Source organism: Cylas formicarius, unplaced genomic scaffold (genome assembly GCF_029955315.1).
Source record: "Cylas formicarius isolate icCylForm1 unplaced genomic scaffold, icCylForm1.1 PGA_scaffold_6__28_contigs__length_40554024, whole genome shotgun sequence".
NCBI lineage: Eukaryota > Metazoa > Arthropoda > Insecta > Coleoptera > Brentidae > Cylas > Cylas formicarius.
Window position 1 is genome coordinate 36,805,545 of NW_026844347.1, and position 19,665 is coordinate 36,825,209.

A 19,665-nucleotide genomic window follows, 5' to 3' on the forward strand; every position below is an offset into this window, starting at 1 on the left:
GGTGCTGTCAGTTTAAAAAATCCTTATAATTGATATAAATGCTATTGCAATTTTTAAATGCTATTGCAACTTATTAAATGCTAATTGTTAATAAAAATGAATAAGAATGATATATTTCCAACGTCGCGAGGTCGTCAGCGAGCGTTCGGAAGAGTCTACAAAACTTATAGCAGAGGAATTAGTGCTTCAATTACCTGCTTTGATGCCATGAACATTTTGTTCGCTAAAAATCTAACCGAACGGAAGCTTAAGGGTGGAGGAAGAAAGCGAAAACAAAAAATTCTAATAAAAGAACTGCCGCAAAACGTAAAAAGTGCCCTTTCTAATGAGTCATTGGATGTTAACATCGACAATACCTTCGACAGGCTTGTTAAAGGAGTTAAATTTAATGAGGTAAATGTTAAAGATACCGCCGGTAATGTTGATTCCTCGAGCGGTGAAAAAACATCCTCTGCAGTTAGAAGTTTAAATTTTGATGTGCGTTCCCCAATTCTCACAAGATCCAAATCTAGTCTGAATATAGCGAAATCAAATAGTTCAAATGACACAAACTCCTGGTTCAAACAAAAGACTTTATCGAAAAATAGAATAGACAATAGTTTAGAGATAGAAAAGGGATTAACAGGTATGTCTGTGATAAAGCAAGTATCGATTCAAGAAATTCCAATTCAATTAGCCAATAGAGACGACACTCGCATGCTAACAGAAACTGCCAAAGACACCGAAAGTCATGAATATGAAGGATCTCAAGTTACTCAAAATGCCTCGTTTTTCTCCAATTCTTGGAAGGAGAAGATCCATGCCAGTACTCCTTTAGTATCAGTTAATAAGAAGTATGTGATAAAACGGGATATTTCACCCACTATACACAAGTACAATGAGGTGGAAGAGTTGATTGCGCAATCTCTTCAAGAAATAGAAGACTGGAATTGTTCCTATCCAACTCCTCAAGTGAGAAGTGCCAATTTAGTTAGGTCTTATAGCCTAAACAGTTTTTCGAGCTTAGCATTTAAAGCGCACGATAAGCAGCATACTAGCAATGATGGTTTAGGCAGTCGATGCAATTTTGCAAGCCGATCATTAAGAAAGTTTGGCACCAAGTTAGATGATAGTGTACCAAACAGTAAACTGTTTAACAGTCGGAGTTATTCTTTAAACGAATTTGAAAATTTCGAAAAAAAAATAACCCAAACCAACGCCACAAATGATACATATCCAGTAACCGAGCAAACTAGGTCGTTTTGTTTGAAAAAGTTTGAGGAGTTTCAAGAGAAATACAAAGACCTACCAAATTTTCAATATGGGGGCGAGTCTAATGAGTTCTCTAGGAATACCTGCGTGACAAGGAGGAGATCGTTCAGAAAGAGGCAACTTCTTTCTGTGAATGAAAAGTTTAACATGAAAAATTTGATAGTTGTTATGGACGACATTTTACTTACAAACAAAACGGCTGATTTAAAAAAAAAAAGTAAAATCAAAAATGGAACTCAACAGTTAAAACCGCTAGTTGTGAAATTGGTCCAAATGTCTTTGAATGACTTAGGAAAATGCACCTCTCCCAAGGGATCCTTGACCGATTTACAAAGTGAAAAATGGAACCCTCAAGCTAGAGAAGTTTCAGTAAATTTAACAAAGTCGTCAACTGATGAAATTAATGAATGTGAAGGGAGATTTTCTCAAAGGGGGGAAGAAGAAAAATCTGGTATGTATATTTTTCAACAATGTAATAATAATAATAATAATAAAGTTTATTATTAAAAACTACAACTACTAAGGGATGTTTAACCACGTCTAAAAAGTTGACATTAGTTAACAGTAAATATTTTTTTAATATTTGCGTTTTTTATATTAGGGAATATAAAATAAATTTTGATGCATTCGCCTATATGCTGTGGAGGAGGCGCTGTCCTTCATTAACTCACGAAAACAAACGATCTTTCGCAATTGAACAAATAGCCGTTTAACTTGTTAAAGGGTGTAGAGATATGATAGCTCTACATTCGAAAATGGCTCTGTGTTTAAAAAAGGGTATTCAAAGCTGATACAGTATTATATACCTATAACAATAGATAGTTGTTTTTCTAAAGCGCTTGACAAAGTCTTGTACAAATGGAAATCGTTTTCCTTCCAGAAAAAAACGAACTTGTCAAACATATTTAGGATAGGCTCGATACCGGAGAGACCGTGTTTGTGGTGTTTTTAGATTTATCTCGCGCATTTTATGCTTAAACTTGGATATAATAACAAAGAAGTCAGAATGCCTAGGAATGAGAGGGCCTCTCAATTATTGGACCTTATCATATATGGCTTAAAGGAAAATAAGAGTCACAGTAAATGAAACCCTCAATTTTTTCTAGGTCATTTGGTTGTAAACTTAAAGAAGACACTTGTGGCTGAGTTTACTAGCCAATATATCGAACCTTTATTAGGCTTAGTAGGAAAGTATCATAGTACTTATTTTTTATACAGTTGCTTCATAAGTTCCTATATTATCAGCATAGGCAAGGCATATTTCTAGTAGCTCTAGTTGGTTGAACTTAATTGCGTAACAAAGGAAAAGGTTATTTCACATCAAGTGCCGACGCTTCAAATAAAAGATAGAGTAAAACAACGCCTAAATAAGAAGTGCAAAAAGTCCGTATTATTTAATAGCTATTGTTAAACCAAATCTTTAATTCGTTGTTTTCAGCCCTTTTCGGGCGGGTTTTATTCTACCTAAAGGACACATTTTTAGTTGTAATTTAATTTTTCAGATTGTCCTGACCCTAGCCGATCGACACGCAACAAGCGGTCTAGCGCGAAAATCGACCCCAATTGTACCACCCCATCAAGGAACAGTTCGCGTTCCTCTTCGGTTGGTCGCAAAGAATTGGTAGTGAGTTTGATAAACCACAGAACAAATTGTTCGAATCTCGACTGCGGGTCGTGTTTTAACGATTCCTTCGACAGCAGTTCCGAATTCGAGGGCTTCCCCGGCGCATCCACCACATCAGACAAATCGAGGCGCGATTTCGTCAAAAGTGTATTCGTCGATCTAGCGACCAATCGCGATTTTCTGGGCGCCGACACTTTGCAGACGGACATTGTAAATTTTAACGCGGAGGTTTTACGAAGCGCGCAAGCCCCGCCCACAATGAATTGGAACCCGGGGATATTTTTTGACTCGACCAATTCGCTCTCGGAGGGATTGAAACTTTCAGACAACGAATTTAACAAGTACCGGAAAAGTACCTCCATGACTGACATATCGAAATCTTTCGACCAGCGCAAAGTAAAGTCCACATGGGAGCCCTTATACAAATCCAAGTTCGAAAATAGTGCGAGTATGTACTCCAACGACAAAAAATTAGCTTTAAGTGTAACGGAGAATGAGGGCGACCAGAAAACGGTGACTGCCAGAGACAGAAAAACTGAGCTGGATATAACTGAAGAAAGCGACAAGGAAAATCAGTGCCCCAAGGGGATGGCTAAAGGTAAAGTAAAGGAATGTAAAGCCTTATTGGTGTTTCCAAATACAAAGTATTTTTATGCTATTATCTTGGTTCGGGTTTAAAGGCCGTCGTCGATTGGAATTACTTCCTAACGTTTCGCTAGCACGAGTGGCGAGCTTCTTCAGAGGTCCTTCCATCTCCGATGTTGGACGTAGACTGACGATTTCTCCTGCGCAGGTTGTATTTATGCCGATTGGTGGTGGGCGGGACTTGTTCCGCTTCGGTTGGTCTCGGGATATCGATCGGTACTGCTCGGGCGTTCCTAAGGATCGGGTTCCAGATTTGGTTGAGTCTAAGGGTCTCCTCCTTTCGGTTGAAATTGTGTGGGTGTTTTTGTATCTCAATGGCTTCCCTGACTAGTCTGTTGTGATAGCCGTTGACCGATGCTAGTAACTTACAGCTCTCAAAGTGTATCCTGTGTTCCCCGCTGCCCAGTGCGTGTTCAGCTACTGCAGACTTCTCGGTATGTCCTAGCCTGCAGCTTGCTTTATGCTCCTTAAGTCTCGTTCCCATTGATCTCTTGGTAGTCCCGATGTAGACCTTTCCGCATGAACACGGAATGCGGTAGACTCCTGCAGCTGAAAGTGAGCCCCTCTTGTCCTTCGCTGACCTGATGGTCTGCTGGATCTTCTTTGTAGGCTTAAAGATTGTTTTGATGTCGTGTCTTTTCAATACTCTGCCAATCCTGTCGGTGACACTCGGAATATACGGCAGATATGCGTGGGAGGTGGAGGGTCGTTGTTCGGTATCCCGTGATCTTGATGATCTTGAGTTCATTGATCTCTCGATCTCCCTCGTGCTGTAGCCATTTGCCTCGAACGCAGTTTTTAGGTGTTCAAGTTCCATCTGGAGGCTCTCCGGTTCGCAAATCCTTCGGGCTCGTTCTGTCAGGGTTCTGATAACCCCATACTTTTGACTTGGGTGATGGTTGGATAGAGCATGCAGGTATCTGTCCGTATGGGTTGGTTTTCTGTAAACTGTGTGGCCAAGCTTCTTACCTCGCTTCCTCACTAGTACGTCCAAGAATGCAAGTTGTTGGTCATTTTCAGTCTCCATAGTAAACTGGATGCTGGGATGCTGACTGTTGAGATGCTGCAGAAAGTTGTTGAGCTTGTCCATACCATGTTTCCAAATCACGAAGGTGTCATCCACGTACCGGAACCACGTTGCTGGCTTGTACTCTGAGGTCTCGATCGCTTTTTCCTCAAAGTGTTCCATAAATAAGTTGGCTATAACCGGGCTTAGTGGGCTTCCCATTGCCACTCCGTCCAGCTGTTCGTAGAAGTTTCCCTTCCACACGAAATAGCTATCGGTCAGACAGACTTCAAAAAGTTTGCAAATATCGACAGGAAATATCCTGTTCACTAGGTCCAAGCAACTCTTCAGAGGTACTTTGGTAAACAGTGAGACGACGTCGAAGCTCACAAGGATGTCGTTTTGTTCAATATTGATGTCTTGAATCTTGGCGCACGAAGTCGGTGGAGTCCTTGATGTAACTGGTGCCGTGTCCTACGTGTGGTTGGAGCAGCGATGCCAAGTGTTTAGCCAAGTAATACGTTGGTGATCTGGGTGCGCTAACTATTGGTCTTAACGGGACATCTACTTTGTGTATCTTAGGTAGTCCATAGAGCCTTGGTGGAACAGTCTCCGTCCTCACAATGCGCTTCTTGATTTCTTCTGACAGTGATGATGACTTGATGAGCCGGTTGGTAAGACGTAGTCTAACTTGCGTCGGATCCTTTTTCAGGGGTTTGTAGCTTCCCGGGTCCAAGAGTTCCTCAATCTTCCTTTCGTACTCCTCGGTCTTCAGAAGAACGGTTGCGTTTCCTTTGTCCGCTGGGAGTATGATGATACCCTCATCCGTGTTCAGGCTACGCAGTGCCAGTCCTTCACTTCTCGTCAGGTTAGTCTTGGGTGGTTTTGCCTTCCTGAGGATGTTGGCTGTCTCGATTCGTATCTCTTCGGCATCTTGGTCCGGTAGGTTCTTGATGGCTGCTTCCGTGCTGGAGATGATCTCTTCAATCGGAATGTGACGGGGAGTAATTGCGAAGTTCCCTCCTTTGGTTAGCACTGCTCTCTCCACCTCCGTGAGTACTCTGTCCGTCATATTAACCACGAGTCGCTCACTGTCTAGGCTTGCTGTTTTGGGCGCTTGTTTTTTCGCAAACTTCTCGTACTTCCTTATCTGTTGCTCTTTTGTGCGGTCCAGTTCGTTCCTCATGTTGGAATGTGAGATTGCATCCATTCTGTCCCAATTCTGTTGTTCGATCTTGTTGCCCAGTGTCAAGTGCAGGCCAAGAAGTTCCTCGTCCGTCTTCGCAAGGCTATGACGAGTGTGGTGAATTCTTTCCCCGGAGAAAAGCTTTCTCAGTCCTGACGTAGATCCTGTTTGCCTTCACTGATTGGAGAATTCGTTTTTGTCTAAGGAATGCTGGTATGATGTTGGTGTCCCGGCAGCGGCACAGAAACGCTAAAGTGGCGAGTAAGTGCGCTTTTTGCTTCCTTATTTTGTCCAGTCGTTGATACTGCTTACATGTTTCCTCCCCGTAGAGGCGTCTGATAAATTGGTTAAGGCTTTCGCGGCCCGTTGATAAGCTATTATCTTGGTTCGGGTTTAAAGGCCGTCGTCGATTGGAATTACTTCCTAACGTTTCGCTAGCACGAGTGGCGAGCTTCTTCAGAGGTCCTTCCATCTCCGATGTTGGACGTAGACTGACGATTTCTCCTGCGCAGGTTGTATTTATGCCGAAAGTTTGCAAATATCGACAGGAAATATCCTGTTCACCAGGTCCAAGCAACTCTTCAGAGGTACTTTGCATTCTTGGACGTACTAGTGAGGAAGCGAGGTAAGAAGCTGGGCCACACAGTTTACAGAAAACCAACCCATACGGACAGATACCTGCATGCTCTATCCAACCATCACCCAAGTCAAAAGTATGGGGTTATCAGAACCCTGACAGAACGAGCCCGAAGGATTTGCGAACCGGAGAGCCTCCAGATGGAACTTGAACACCTAAAAACTGCGTTCGAGGCAAATGGCTACAGCAAGAGGGAGATCGAGAGATCAATGAACTCAAGATCATCAAGATCACGGGATACCGAACAACGACCCTCCACCTCCCACGCATATCTGCCGTATATTCCGAGTGTCACCGACAGGATTGGCAGAGTATTGAAAAGACACGACATCAAAACAATCTTTAAGCCTACAAAGAAGATCCAGCAGACCATCAGGTCAGCGAAGGACAAGAGGGGCTCACTTTCAGCTGCAGGAGTCTACCGCATTCCGTGTTCATGCGGAAAGGTCTACATCGGGACTACCAAGAGATCAATGGGAACGAGACTTAAGGAGCATAAAGCAAGCTGCAGGCTAGGACATACAGAGAAGTCTGCAGTAGCTGAACACGCACTGGGCAGCGGGGAACACAGGATACACTTTGAGAGCTGTAAGTTACTAGCATCGGTCAACGGCTATCACAACAGACTAGTCAGGGAAGCCATTGAGATACAAAAACACCCACACAATTTCAACCGAAAGGAGGAGACCCTTAGACTCAACCAAATCTGGAACCCGATCCTTAGGAACGCCCGAGCAGTACCGATCGATATCCCGAGACCAACCGAAGCGGAACAAGTCCCGCCCACCACCAATCGGCATAAATACAACCTGCGCAGGAGAAATCGTCAGTCTACGTCCAACATCGGAGATGGAAGGACCTCTGAAGAAGCTCGCCACTCGTGCTAGCGAAACGTTAGGAAGTAATTCCAATCGACGACGGCCTTTAAACCCGAACCAAGATAATAGCTTATCAACGGGCCGCGAAAGCCTTAACCAATTTATCAAAGTATTTTTATTACCCGTCATATTTTTGTAATTACGTTAAAGCTATCAAAAATGGTTAAAATACACAAGTAGGTCAATATACCATTATTTAAAAATCAATATACTCTATCTCACTATTTAAGAGATTTTAGTTTTTATTTTTAATGTGAAAGTCTTCAATTCTATTTGTTTAATATTATTTGTTAGCTTATTGAAGAATTTTGGGGCAAAATCGGACAAAAGTAGAGCAGCACTTTGAGATATATTTGCAAATCCTGGAGACAACAGGAATTTTCACTAACAAAACAAATGAATTAATTATGACATTTAGATTTAAATGCTTAATAGTGAAAAGTAAAGCAACATTCAAATAATTGGTTCAAAAGCAAAGTTTTAGCCAACTCAATTGTGTGAGGTTTCTTTTTATATTTTTTTGAACATTTCTGTGCTTAGTCAAGAGGAATTCCAATTTTAAAAAACTTGAAGTAGAGAGTTGTGTATGGATTCGTGAAAGGTAACAAACAAGTCGATATTTTAAGGCCCCAGTGTACTAAGGGGACACAGAGAAAGGCAAAATCGGGAAGGCCAAAGAAGACGAGAACAGTCATGACCAACAGACGCATTAAAAGAATTGCTTAAAATGATCCTTGGAAGTGCGTACCTAAAATTATTGCCTAAATTCCAGAAATAATGGTTGCTCTATAACAGTATGAAGGACGTTAGTATGTGCAAAGTTATTTAATACAGATCCAGCTGAAAAGCCGTGAGTTTCGGGAAGAAATAGAACAGCAAGATTACGTTTGCGCTGGGCATTTAATCTGGAACGTCGATGACTGGAAAAAAACTCCATTCAGTGTTGAAACGCCCAACACAGTATTCAATTCTGATAAATTGGAACTTGTGAGGAAACGCGCAACACAGTATTCAATTCTGATAAAATGGAACTTGTGAGGCAATCGGTTTAATCCTAAATATGTAACACCTACAATTACACATGGTTAAGGCAGTGTATTTTTATGGAGTTGTTTCTTATGGAACGGGGTAGGCCTTTACTTTATTAATGACACGATGGACCGATTTGTCTATAGGAATATCATCCAGAATGTTATGCTTCCTTATGCAATATGGTGTGTTATTAAACTTAGCCCAAAAAGCACAACCCAATAGTTTTTTCAAACATAAATAAAAATGAATTTTGTTGTTCTACGTTTCTTCGATAGTGTAGTTGATGCTATGCCTAGGTTTTTCCAATCTTTGTTGGCAGGGGTATTATAAGAATGAAAAGTATTATAGGTTACCCTAAGTTTCTTTTATATAAACTAAGCAATCCAATATATATCTGCAAGGTATTGTTAAAACTCCCGAACTTGAACACGAAGAATCCTTATTATTTCATTCTTGGCAGTGTTTTTTAGATTTTCTGTAAGGAAACGTTGGGTTGGATAATTTTCTTGCAGCTATGTTAATATGAGCTTCAATTGAAAGTTCCGATTTTTTCTATCTATGATGTATTAAGTTAGAGTCAATTTGCAACAAACCATACTAAGCCCCACGCCCATTGCCATATCCAAAGCTTCAATATCTTTATTCATATCCATTTGTGGATTGTGGATACCTGCACTGCTGATGACCCCTATTTTTTAAGAATTTTTTTATTAGCTTTAGGTTGTTTCCAGTGATCCCATAAAATTCTACCATTTTTGACAATGATCCCCTGGGAAATGCAGTAGAAGGCATTGGTACGGTCGTAGCAAATCGTCCGTATGAACCTTTAGTTCTCAAGGCCTCATTGTCCATAAGATTGGAGATAGCTTTAACTATTGACTTAGATTTCTTATAATCATATTGATAAGATGTCGGGATCATATATTATTATTTTCGAAATACTCATAAAGCTGATTCTGTAATTGATCTATTGTTATTTAAGACATTTTTACTAGGGGTGGATAGGAAAGTGTTATTTTTTGGATAATTCTGTGGATTTCGCCTAAAGCCAGAGCTTTCGAAAATCTTATAAATACCAATAACAATTTTTTTAATTGATAAAAAAATAACGTAACGTTTTTTTAATTAAATACTTTTTAATAAATAACTATAATTATTGTACATAACATTATAAATAGGGTAGAGTGGGGCATGACGGCCACAAGTAAAGTCAAATGATCGTTAAAAACCACAAAAAATAATAACAAACTTCAGCAAGGCGGCCCTTGCCCCACCATTGGATATGGGAATAATTTGGGACACTTTATAACAAACATACCCTTACTTTTTATTTGTTAAACAAAGGTGTAGGTTGGCCGAATTCTTCGAGGACGCCACTGAAAACTCCGCTGTCCGAATCTTGCAACGTTACCAACTTGACGGACGTTTTCAAACACTCGGAACTCGAGGACGATTTCAAGTTGCCGTTGCCGCTGGACTCTTTCAGCTTTGTAACCTTGAGAGCGGGAAAACTATGGCGAAAGTCCCTGCGAGATCATCGGAGGTATAGCGTGTTGAATTCTAAAAGCCCCGCCCCCGTTTCGCAGAGGCGGCAATCGATGAGAATAGTGCCGGTGGTGAGCAACGTAACCAGCAGGAAAACCTCGATCCTGCAGGACTACGCCAAAACCATTTTGAGTAAGTCGATATATACGGAGTGGCCTAATTTCCGTAATTTGTTTCGCACGTTCTCCCTTTTATAAAATGGATACTTGGGTTCTGTTGTTTTTCAGCTATTTTTAACTTTTTCATTAATTCGACTCCCGTTTGTAAAAGGAGCCTTTGCCGGAAGTTCCAATTTCATGATGGTAAAAAAAAGTTCCAGAGTTGTGGAGGACTTTTCACAAAATTTTTTGATTTTTAAAAAATCGCTGTTGATTTTTTTACGTGTAAACCGATCGATTTTTTATATGGGATACTATGTGTCTTTTTGAATCATTGAAAATAACTATAAAATTGCTTTTCCAAAAATATAACGCAATATGGTTAAGTATTTTACATTTCTTCTTCTTCTTCTCGTGCCTTATCCGTTTCGGATGTTGGTGATCATCATATTGGCAGCACATCCCAATAACTCGGTGAAGGTGGCACCATTCGATGTTCGAAGGTTCCTTTTTCCTTCTACTTTGCCCTGCATGATGTTTTGTAATAGGCGATGTTTATTTTTATTTCTCATCACGTTCCCATAGTATCAGTTCAGGATTCTTCTGTAAATCCACCTCTCAAAGGTATTAATTCGTTTGTCCATAGTCTCCGATATTGTCTGTTACTGTTCGTTTTTTCAGCTCCAAACTGAGGTATCTGTTGGTGAGTAGGTTTTTCATTGTAGTGAAAGTGTTGTCATCTTTTTCTATGCGACATTTGATCTCCACAGGAAGATCCCATGCTTCAGACAGATTTATCTTTATTCCACTCCGAATTCCATCCAACGCTCTCCTAAAGATGTCCTTCACTAGTAAAATTATAAAGGTTTGCTTTCTTGATTTGTTTTTTAAAGAAAGCAACATTTTAATGTTATTATTTTTAATCAAAGGGAAAAAAATAATATTTCCTTTTTACCATTATATGCCATTTCTATATTCCGCCATCTTGCGGTTACATCAAGAACTTAAATACGATTTAAGCGCCTTCCAGAAGTTCCACGTCGTCGGTTATACTGTTTAATCGTCTCATATAGTATGGCGTTTATTATGGAATGATACTGCACCAAATTTCTTATTTCAAGCACCCTGCATAGTAAATATTTTTTGAGTTGTTCGTATCATTCTAGGTATATTTCGTATATAATATCTTATACCTAAGTTTCTGACATATTTTGGATTTGACATTTGAAAGGTTAAATGTATTTATCGACTTATCCGACTTGGTGTGTTAAATGGACAAATGGTTAAAAGTTAATTTTTTTAAGTATGCCTATTTGAAAAAGAGATTTCGAAATATTAGCAATAAAACTTTTTTTTCTAAAAATGTTATGACGTCGAAATCTAGAACTAGAAGTCAAAATCAATGTTTGATGGTTTTATGCCACCCAACTCTGCCATTTTTTATTGTTATTTTAAGCCTAGAAAACGTTTTTCTAAAAAATCTTATTAATGGAGAAAATGCTAATAGTAAATAATTACAAATTAAAAAGAAAAATTATTATTTAATTCAGAAAAAATATGTAATTATATTAACAATTATAATAATATAAAAATAATATTTTTTTATAATAAGGTTGTATTTCTGGTCTATTGCATTTTTAAATATCTCTATTCTTCATTTAAAACGCTGTTTTTTTTTGTCCATCTGGTTTTTTTTAGCAAATAATTAAACGGTTTTGATCAAATTTATTGCATTTTTAAAAATTATTTTTAAAAAGTTAAATTTGAAAACTTTTCTGTTAATAACATAATTACCATGCATGATTTATAGTATATATTTATTTTACTCGTTTTTTTTTCGGAATTTTTAAAATGGAAAAGCATTTTGTTGCCAACATTTGGAAATCTTTCATTTTTTTCAAATAGGTAAGAAAAGTTATACACAGTCACTCTTTTTTTAAATGTTTCCATTTTTAATATTAATTTTTTGGGCCAGTCTCTAATTACTTATTTTTAAAATATCAACACATATCTATTAGGAAATCAACTCCAAATATATAATAATACCTTTCAGCGAAAATTTCGATAGATATATTTAAACCTGCAAACGCCACTTTTAACAAAAAATTCAAAATATATCAGAAACGCTTTGAAAAATGAACAGGAAGTTTTATTTAAAATAAGAAATTTATTTGTCCACAAAAATTCAAACATCCTGTATATATTTTTATGTATTTATTTTATTTTAGCTATAACAAAAAACAATCGTATTTACATTTTAAATATACGGGTACAAAAGTACACAAAACAAAAGTCTATAACAGCAGAAACGATTGTAAAAAAAAATCAAATTAAAATTTCAGACAATACATAAGTTTTAATTAATCCTTTAAAGGCATTTAAATTATCACACTCCTTAATATTTTTTGGCAGCCTATCAAACTCTAACAAACCCTTATTTAAAATGGAATTCAACATATGCATAGTTTTACATCGATTGACTAGGATGAAGTGTTATAGTCATGAACATTCTTAAAGTAATTAACCCTATTACCAATGTATGGTGGCATCATTTTATTTTTTATCTTAAATATAAATTTAAAGGCATCAAACATTACTTTTTGCTTTACAGTTAATATTGGTAACACATTTAACATAGTCATCACAGGTGTATATCTATTACATTTTAAAATTGGCCTGTTTTGTATTTTCTGAAGTTCTGTTAGTCTATAGTTAGGTCTATTAAACAATAGCGCCGCCAAGCTATTGTAAAGTAACAATTTTGTATAACTTGTAAATACATCAAATTGACGGATGGTCTAGTTATTGCCGATATGATATCTTCAATGCTCTGCACAAAATATTTATTAAATTGTTATTCGGGATTAATGTCTTCAAATGTTTCCAGAGCTGTCTTGAATTTTGCCTGCTTTCATTTATCACCTCTCTGAAGTATTTGCCTTTTTCATACCTTATTTTATTAATGATGTTGTTTCGTAATCTTTTATATGCACTCCAGTCTCCAACGTCTCTGTGATGAACAGCCCTGACATAAATTTTATCTCATTCTTTCATCATTTGCCTTATTTCATATGTTATCCATGCTTTATATTTATATTGCTGCTTCCTTGTTGATTTTATTTTGGGGCACATTGTATTTAATATGGTAGTTATATCTTGTACAAATCTATTGGCAATCGCGTCAACATTTGAGTGCCAACCATCCCACTGAAGCTCCAGTAGTGAACTTTGGAACTGTTCAGCAGTATGCAGTATATATACAACCATAAGATATTTTAAAAGTATAAGTGAAACGAAATAACTTTTTGTCTTTGTTTTTTTTGTTTTTTTTTTATTTTTTTTTACAGGTTCTGAAATAACCTTATTTCCCATTCATACACGGACCACCTCGTACATGACTCTTAGAATATCCAATAGGCATTGCTTTTTTTCAGCTGAAGATTCGGAAGTTGACGCTAGCGTGAGACCGCAATCCCCCCTAATAATTACCGCAATAACTGCCAAGGATTTAGTGTTGCAAAAATGCCGGCAAAGCGAACCAATGCCGTTTGAAAAATGCTACCCGGAAAGGTGAGCTGGGCGGGGAAACAAAAACGAGAATTGTTTTAATTCTGAATAGATACCGACGAAAAACGTAGCCAAAAGTTTTTTGACAAGAGACGTCAGATATTGTTCCTAATTTTACTTTTATTTTCAAAAAATCATGACTCCTTATACGACTTGTATAGTATTTATGACCACTGGGTTGTTGGCACAATGTATAGGGTGGGCCGTTTAGATTGGGACACTACCTTATCTCAGAAACTATAAGACATGGAGCCAAAAGTGAATTGGGGTCATTAATTTATTTTAATTTTGTATATACAGGGTATTTAATTTTTCTTGGGCGAGTCTCAACTTTCTTATTTTAAATGGAACACCTGGTATACTACATCATTTTTGAATTCTACACAAAATTCTAGACATTTTTTGTGCGTAATGGTCTAACCGTTTTTATGCGAAAAATGAAGTTTGCGAGAAATAATATACAGGGAAATAATACAGGATACGCGAAAAATACGATTAAAAATGATATTAAAAAAAAAACGGCCAATAATATGCTGTTGCAATATAAGTTGACTTAATGTAAGGTGGCTATGACGGCGTTTGAACACGTGCTGCCACTATGATTTACCATTTCATAGTTGATCTTCCCGATGAGCTTATGAAGATCCAAAAATTATGTGTGCATTATTTATATAAAATAAGACCAAGGATAAGCGGTAACCTTGGTGATTTTTTTGGTATTGAACGATCAATAAAAAATTAATAGCTTACAAAGGATAATAATTATTTTAACAGTTGTTTAATATGTCCTTGGAAATTTTCTAACGTAATCTCTAAGGGCCAGGGTCCGGTTTTTATTGCATGATATGTAACTTTCTAACATATCTTTTCCTCTGTGGTAAACATAATACGCAAGCAGCATTCTAGCACTTGTTTTGTCGCTGTCACAGCCACCTTCCACTAACTGAACTTATATGGCAACAAATAAACAACTTTATATAAAATTGCCTTAATTTTTGTGCTAAATATGACAAAATTATCAAAATGTTTTTTTCCTAGCATTAGCATTAGTTTTAACATTCAATATGCAGTTAAAAATAAGACTTAATATATATTCTCCCGAAAATATTCCGAAAGGTTGTATTGCATTACAATAAAAGTAATATTGATTATTTGTAGTAATGTCGCAAAACGCCCTCTAGCAGCTAGCTCGATATCTGAGAGACTGTGATTGGAATGTTTTTCGATTTGTCTCGCGCATTTCACTCCTTGGACATAACGGCAAAGAAGCCAGAATACCAGGAATAAGAAAGCCTCTCAATGAATGGATCTGATAGGAAAATAAAGGTCACAGTAAATGAAATGCACTCAGATTTTTTCAGATCACTTGTCAGTAAACTTGAAGAAGACAGTTGGGGCTTAGTTTACTAGGCTTATCATCCTGCTGGCTTGACCTTAGACATAAATTGAATCAATTGAATCACATGATTTCTTGGTTCTTATATTAACTTGTTGGTGGGACCAGGACATCAACGAAGCAATTTAAAGAACACCTTAAGAGGCTCCTGTCGGTCAATGCTTTTTAATTTGAAATGTATTTGAGAGCATTCCAATGTTCTAGGTTTTCTTTTCAAAGTGAATGGGTCTTTTATGCCAAAGTGTTGATAGTTGCACATTTGCTTGTAATACTCACCTTATATATCTTTTAAAGTTAATGTGTACATTATTCTATTAAATGTCTGGCTCCAGCCCCAACACTACTTTGATACCCTGTATCTCCGAGGCAATCAGCCTGTCAAATATCGGACACTTGTTACATAACATCCTGTATAGGTCATGCGTCCTCCTATCCTATCGGATGGGCATTTAAAATAACTGTTTAAAATTTATTTTGAGTCAGTTCATTTTTTTTTGTTTAATTTTGGATCCATTTTTGAAATTGCAGCTTGCTGCGCGATTGTAGAAAAATAGGCGAGGGCGCATACGGCGAAGTGTTCTTGTACCGAAACCCGGACGGATCGTCGACGGTAATGAAAGTGATACCGATAGAGGGAGCCACGGAGATCAATGGCGACCGACAGAAGAAATTCGACGAGATTCTATCGGAAATCGTAATCTCATCGTAAGTATTACGTTATCTATATTGGTAAATTGGCTTGATCATTCTTACCGTGCTATTTTATACAGGATGTTGTAGACTTCTTGTAATGTAACAAATAAATATCAGGCTCGAGTGGTACAATTTTATTCATGAGTACATGGGTACACTATAAGTGTTATGTTGATTGAATCATTTTTCGTCGGAAACTATTAGCAGTTTGGATTTCATCCATCGGATAGAATACTGAGTTGAACTTATTAACGTACACTGACTTAGAATGTGGTTACGATCTATACAGACTTCCAAAGCTTTCGACATTGTGCTGTATCTCGAAAACTATAAGTAGTAGAAATTTGCAGTAAAAAAATTTTATCAGAAGAACGTGAAAAATATTTTTCGATCCCCAAGATGGTCGCCAGAGGGCGTAACGACCATCTTAAATGTTAAAAGTACTTTTTCACCACGGTTCTTCTAGCCAATCTGTTAAAAAATATGTTTTTAAAAGCTGAGCTTTATACGAGTAATTTTTAAAAGTAATTTTTCACCATGATCCTTCTGGTCAATCTACCAAAAATATATGTTTTTACAAGCTAAGATTTATACGAATAATATTTGGTTTAATACTGTTTGACGATTCAATGTTATTTAAATAAACCATCTGTAAATTCTAAACGACTGAACTCCATCAAGTTTTAATTTTATTTATTTATTTTTTTCGTTTATAATTTTGAAATAACAAAAGTATTTTTAGTTAAAAAAAAATAAAATTCGATTCAATTATAATATGTAAGACTCAGGAGGAAAACACATGCCTAAAATCAACTTGTCAACAAAATTTGTATTAAAAGCATATTATTTACTATAGATATAGTGTAATTTGTAGTTTTGGCACACATAATTACGGCATTTAAACCAATAAAACGCCTTTTACAGATGAGCAAGCTGTCGATATGGTTGGGGTATAGTCTTAATGAAAATGCGGCATTGACTCAAAGAGTATACAGAACTAGATATTCAAATCGGCCTTGATGAGTAACATATCGTTAGCTTATTTAGGCAACATTTCACTACATTTTTATTGGAAAAAGTAATATTATTGCATTATATTATCAGAGCAAAAATATTAACACTTATGTTTGACGTCGGTTTGCCATATTGGGATTTAGTTTAATCGGCAATAAAACATATTGACTTGAATTTGACTTCAAAATCTGTTTGAATCTTTATAGTTTGTTGAAATCGCGTCTCTTCGAGACATGACGATTTGTTTTGATGATATTTAATTGACCCTGTCATTACAAATTTACATTTTGTTTCTTTTTCGCATGAAGAAACGAAATATATACCCATTTTCAGTGAATAAAATATATGTGCCCGTTACAATTGTTACAGCTTAATATAGAAGAGAAATAAATGAAATATTGGGGTTATTAAACCCTGAACTCTGTTAAAGCGAGTTGTCGGGGCTACGTCAGGGCGTGGTCAATCAGAGTTCGGCGTTTGCCGAAGTGAAACGGATATGCTGCGTGTACGGCAAGTACCCGGAACGTTTGCTCGCCTTGTGGGACGAGTTCGACGTGGAGAAAGGTTCGGAGAACGATCGGCCCGAAATGTTCGACGAAAGTCAGCTGTACATCGTTCTCGATTTGGCGAACGCAGGCGCAGACCTTGAAGCGTTCCAGTTCAACAACGCGGCGCAGGCGCTGTCGATGGTCCGACAGGTGGCGTGCGCTTTGGCCGTCGCCGAGCAACGGTTAAAATTCGAACATCGCGACTTGCACTGGGGCAATGTGCTGCTAGAGGGCGTCAGCAGGCAAGTTCCATAAAAAAGATCCACTATAAAATCGTTTAGAACAAAAATAGGAAGCCTTTGACAGGTTTCCTATTTCCTATTTTCTATATTCTATATTCCTATTAAAAAGTGTGTGAAAGTTTAGAAAGAAAATAGCACAAGATGTAGATTAGTGGGTGACCCGTAGAGGTATGAGCTGAAAATGATATCCTTCTCTACGAGGTTAGGGATACCATATTATTCTATCGTCAAACCAATGACCAAGCTTTCACTACTCGATCTGTTACCTCTGGCTTCACCTCCCGCACTCCTTACCTGTTATTCGAAGCGATGGTTGTGTTTACGGATCTTGGTGTCCACAGGAACACGAAACTGTCCTACAAGCTGAAAGACAAGCGGAACGAGATTCAGACGAGAGGTGTCCGCGCCACCATCATCGATTTCACGCTCTCAAGGATCGAACACGACGGCGTGGTGATATATAACGATTTGGGGCAGGACCCGGAGCTCTTCGTCGCCCAAGGTGATTACCAGTTCGAAGTTTACAGACTGATGCGGAGGCGGAACGGGTACGTTTAGCTTTTAGGCCATTAAAAAGTCTGCGCTTAAATAAATTTTAAAATGCCTCTCTTCAATGACATCATCAGACAGTAAATAGCTGTCAAACGTCAAACTGAGGATCAAGTTGAATATCATTTATCGCGACCTCAAAAAATTGAATTTTTAGAGGTCCTTAATTAAACCTTCCTTCACATTACCAATAACAACAATGCAACACTAACATATGATTCATCACACCAAGGAAGCGAAAAACTCATATATACTACAAATATGCCAACAAGTCAACTTTAGTAAAAGCTGAATTAAATATTTTTTGAAGTTACGGCTCATGTTTTCCATACGACCTTCGCCAAACTTTTGAACACATCTACATACCGGGCAGTTCTTTATTCAAAAATAGCCATTTTTTTTTATTTTTTACTTTTTAGTGGTTAATTTTGCAATACCAGTGCAACTCCAGCACATTATAAGATATCTAAGCTGCAATTCAGCCAAATCATTATTCAAGAGATGTTTTGTTCTATTATTCAGCCGTTTGACTGACTTCTGAAGGTGGCTAGTCCAATGTTTACACATTCCATAACATCTTTGCTTTTTATTTATTTTCACACATTTATTTTACTCTTTTTTTAACTAAATTTGAGAGTAACTTTCTCATATCGAATGAGGCAACAATAGATTTTTGAGATTTTGTGGGAATCACAGGTCCCATAGACTTTTGCGTAGTGCCATACAGATATTGTGTTGGTGTTAAGTATCGCGGATACTTCATGAGAAATATGGGAATATTTTTGGCATATAATTGACGTATGTCCATGATGTTAGCTTTTTTGTATAATAGACCTGATGGATACATACGTGGTTAGCTCCAAAATTTCCCGGCCTGACATAGATGCAGCTCCAGTATCACGATAATACTTTGTCTTCTTTTAAATATAGATCTTAGTAGCCTGCGAAAAAAAAATTGAAGTCTTGCGTCAAATAGTTTTTACTGACAGCATTTTAAACAAGACGTGTCCGAAAAAACTGGTCGACCAGTGGAGGTCATAACAAAAGATATTGTTGCGATTGTGGAAGGGGTGGTATTGAGTGATCGACGTTTAAAGGTCAAGAAAATCTCAGATATTACTAAGCTGTCTGATACAAGTGTTCATCGAATCCTGCATGATCATTTAGGTATGCATAAAGTTAGTGCCAGATGGGTTCCTAAAAACCTTTCGGCTATTCAAAAACAACGCCGTGTCGAGTGTGCGCGGTCTTTTTTGGAACCGTGTGGGTCGGAACCGAAGCCTGTGATAGAAAGTATTGTGACGGGAGATGAAACTATGGTTCTCTATTATGGCCCTCTATCGAAAAATGAATCAATGGAGTGGCGTCGTAAGGGTGAAACACCTCAAAGAAAATTCAGAGTCCGCCAGTCAACAAAAAAGGTGATGGCCACGATCTTTTGGGATTGTGAAGGAATTCTTTTGATATATTTTAAAGAAACTAATACCACTGTCGATGATCAATATTACGCAACATTATTACATAAATTGCGAGACTGCATACGTGTAAAACTTCGAGGAAAACTGACCAGAAGCGTGCGTCTTTTGCACGATAATGCACCTGTCCATACTGCTGGTGTTGCACAAGCTGCCATTTTAGAGTGTGGGTTCCATCAGATAGATCATCCTCCCTATAGTCCAGATATGGCCCCTAGCGACCATTATTTGTTTGGAAGCTGAGTTAAAAGAGGCTGTTTTAGTTCATTTTGCAAACAA

General features: G+C 37.6%; 1 protein-coding gene across 2 annotated transcripts in view; it reads left to right on the top strand.

The window, feature by feature from the left end:
* The window catches only part of LOC132704194 (serine/threonine-protein kinase haspin homolog), a 20,742-nt gene continuing 1,077 nt past the window's right edge, over nucleotides 1-19,665 (top strand). The window contains exons 1-7 of one of the 2 annotated variants that reach the window (XM_060674074.1): nucleotides 1-1,702; nucleotides 2,754-3,473; nucleotides 9,604-9,936; nucleotides 13,337-13,472; nucleotides 15,394-15,570; nucleotides 17,003-17,362; nucleotides 17,704-17,910. In XM_060674074.1, coding sequence (XP_060530057.1) covers nucleotides 97-1,702; nucleotides 2,754-3,473; nucleotides 9,604-9,936; nucleotides 13,337-13,472; nucleotides 15,394-15,570; nucleotides 17,003-17,362; nucleotides 17,704-17,910 — 3,539 coding nt within the window. In that variant the 5' untranslated portion in view covers nucleotides 1-96. Of the gene's footprint in view, nucleotides 1,703-2,753; nucleotides 3,474-5,838; nucleotides 5,974-9,603; nucleotides 9,937-13,336; nucleotides 13,473-15,393; nucleotides 15,571-17,002; nucleotides 17,363-17,703; nucleotides 17,911-19,665 lie in introns of those variants that run through there. The other variant, XM_060674075.1, reaches the window with a different exon arrangement.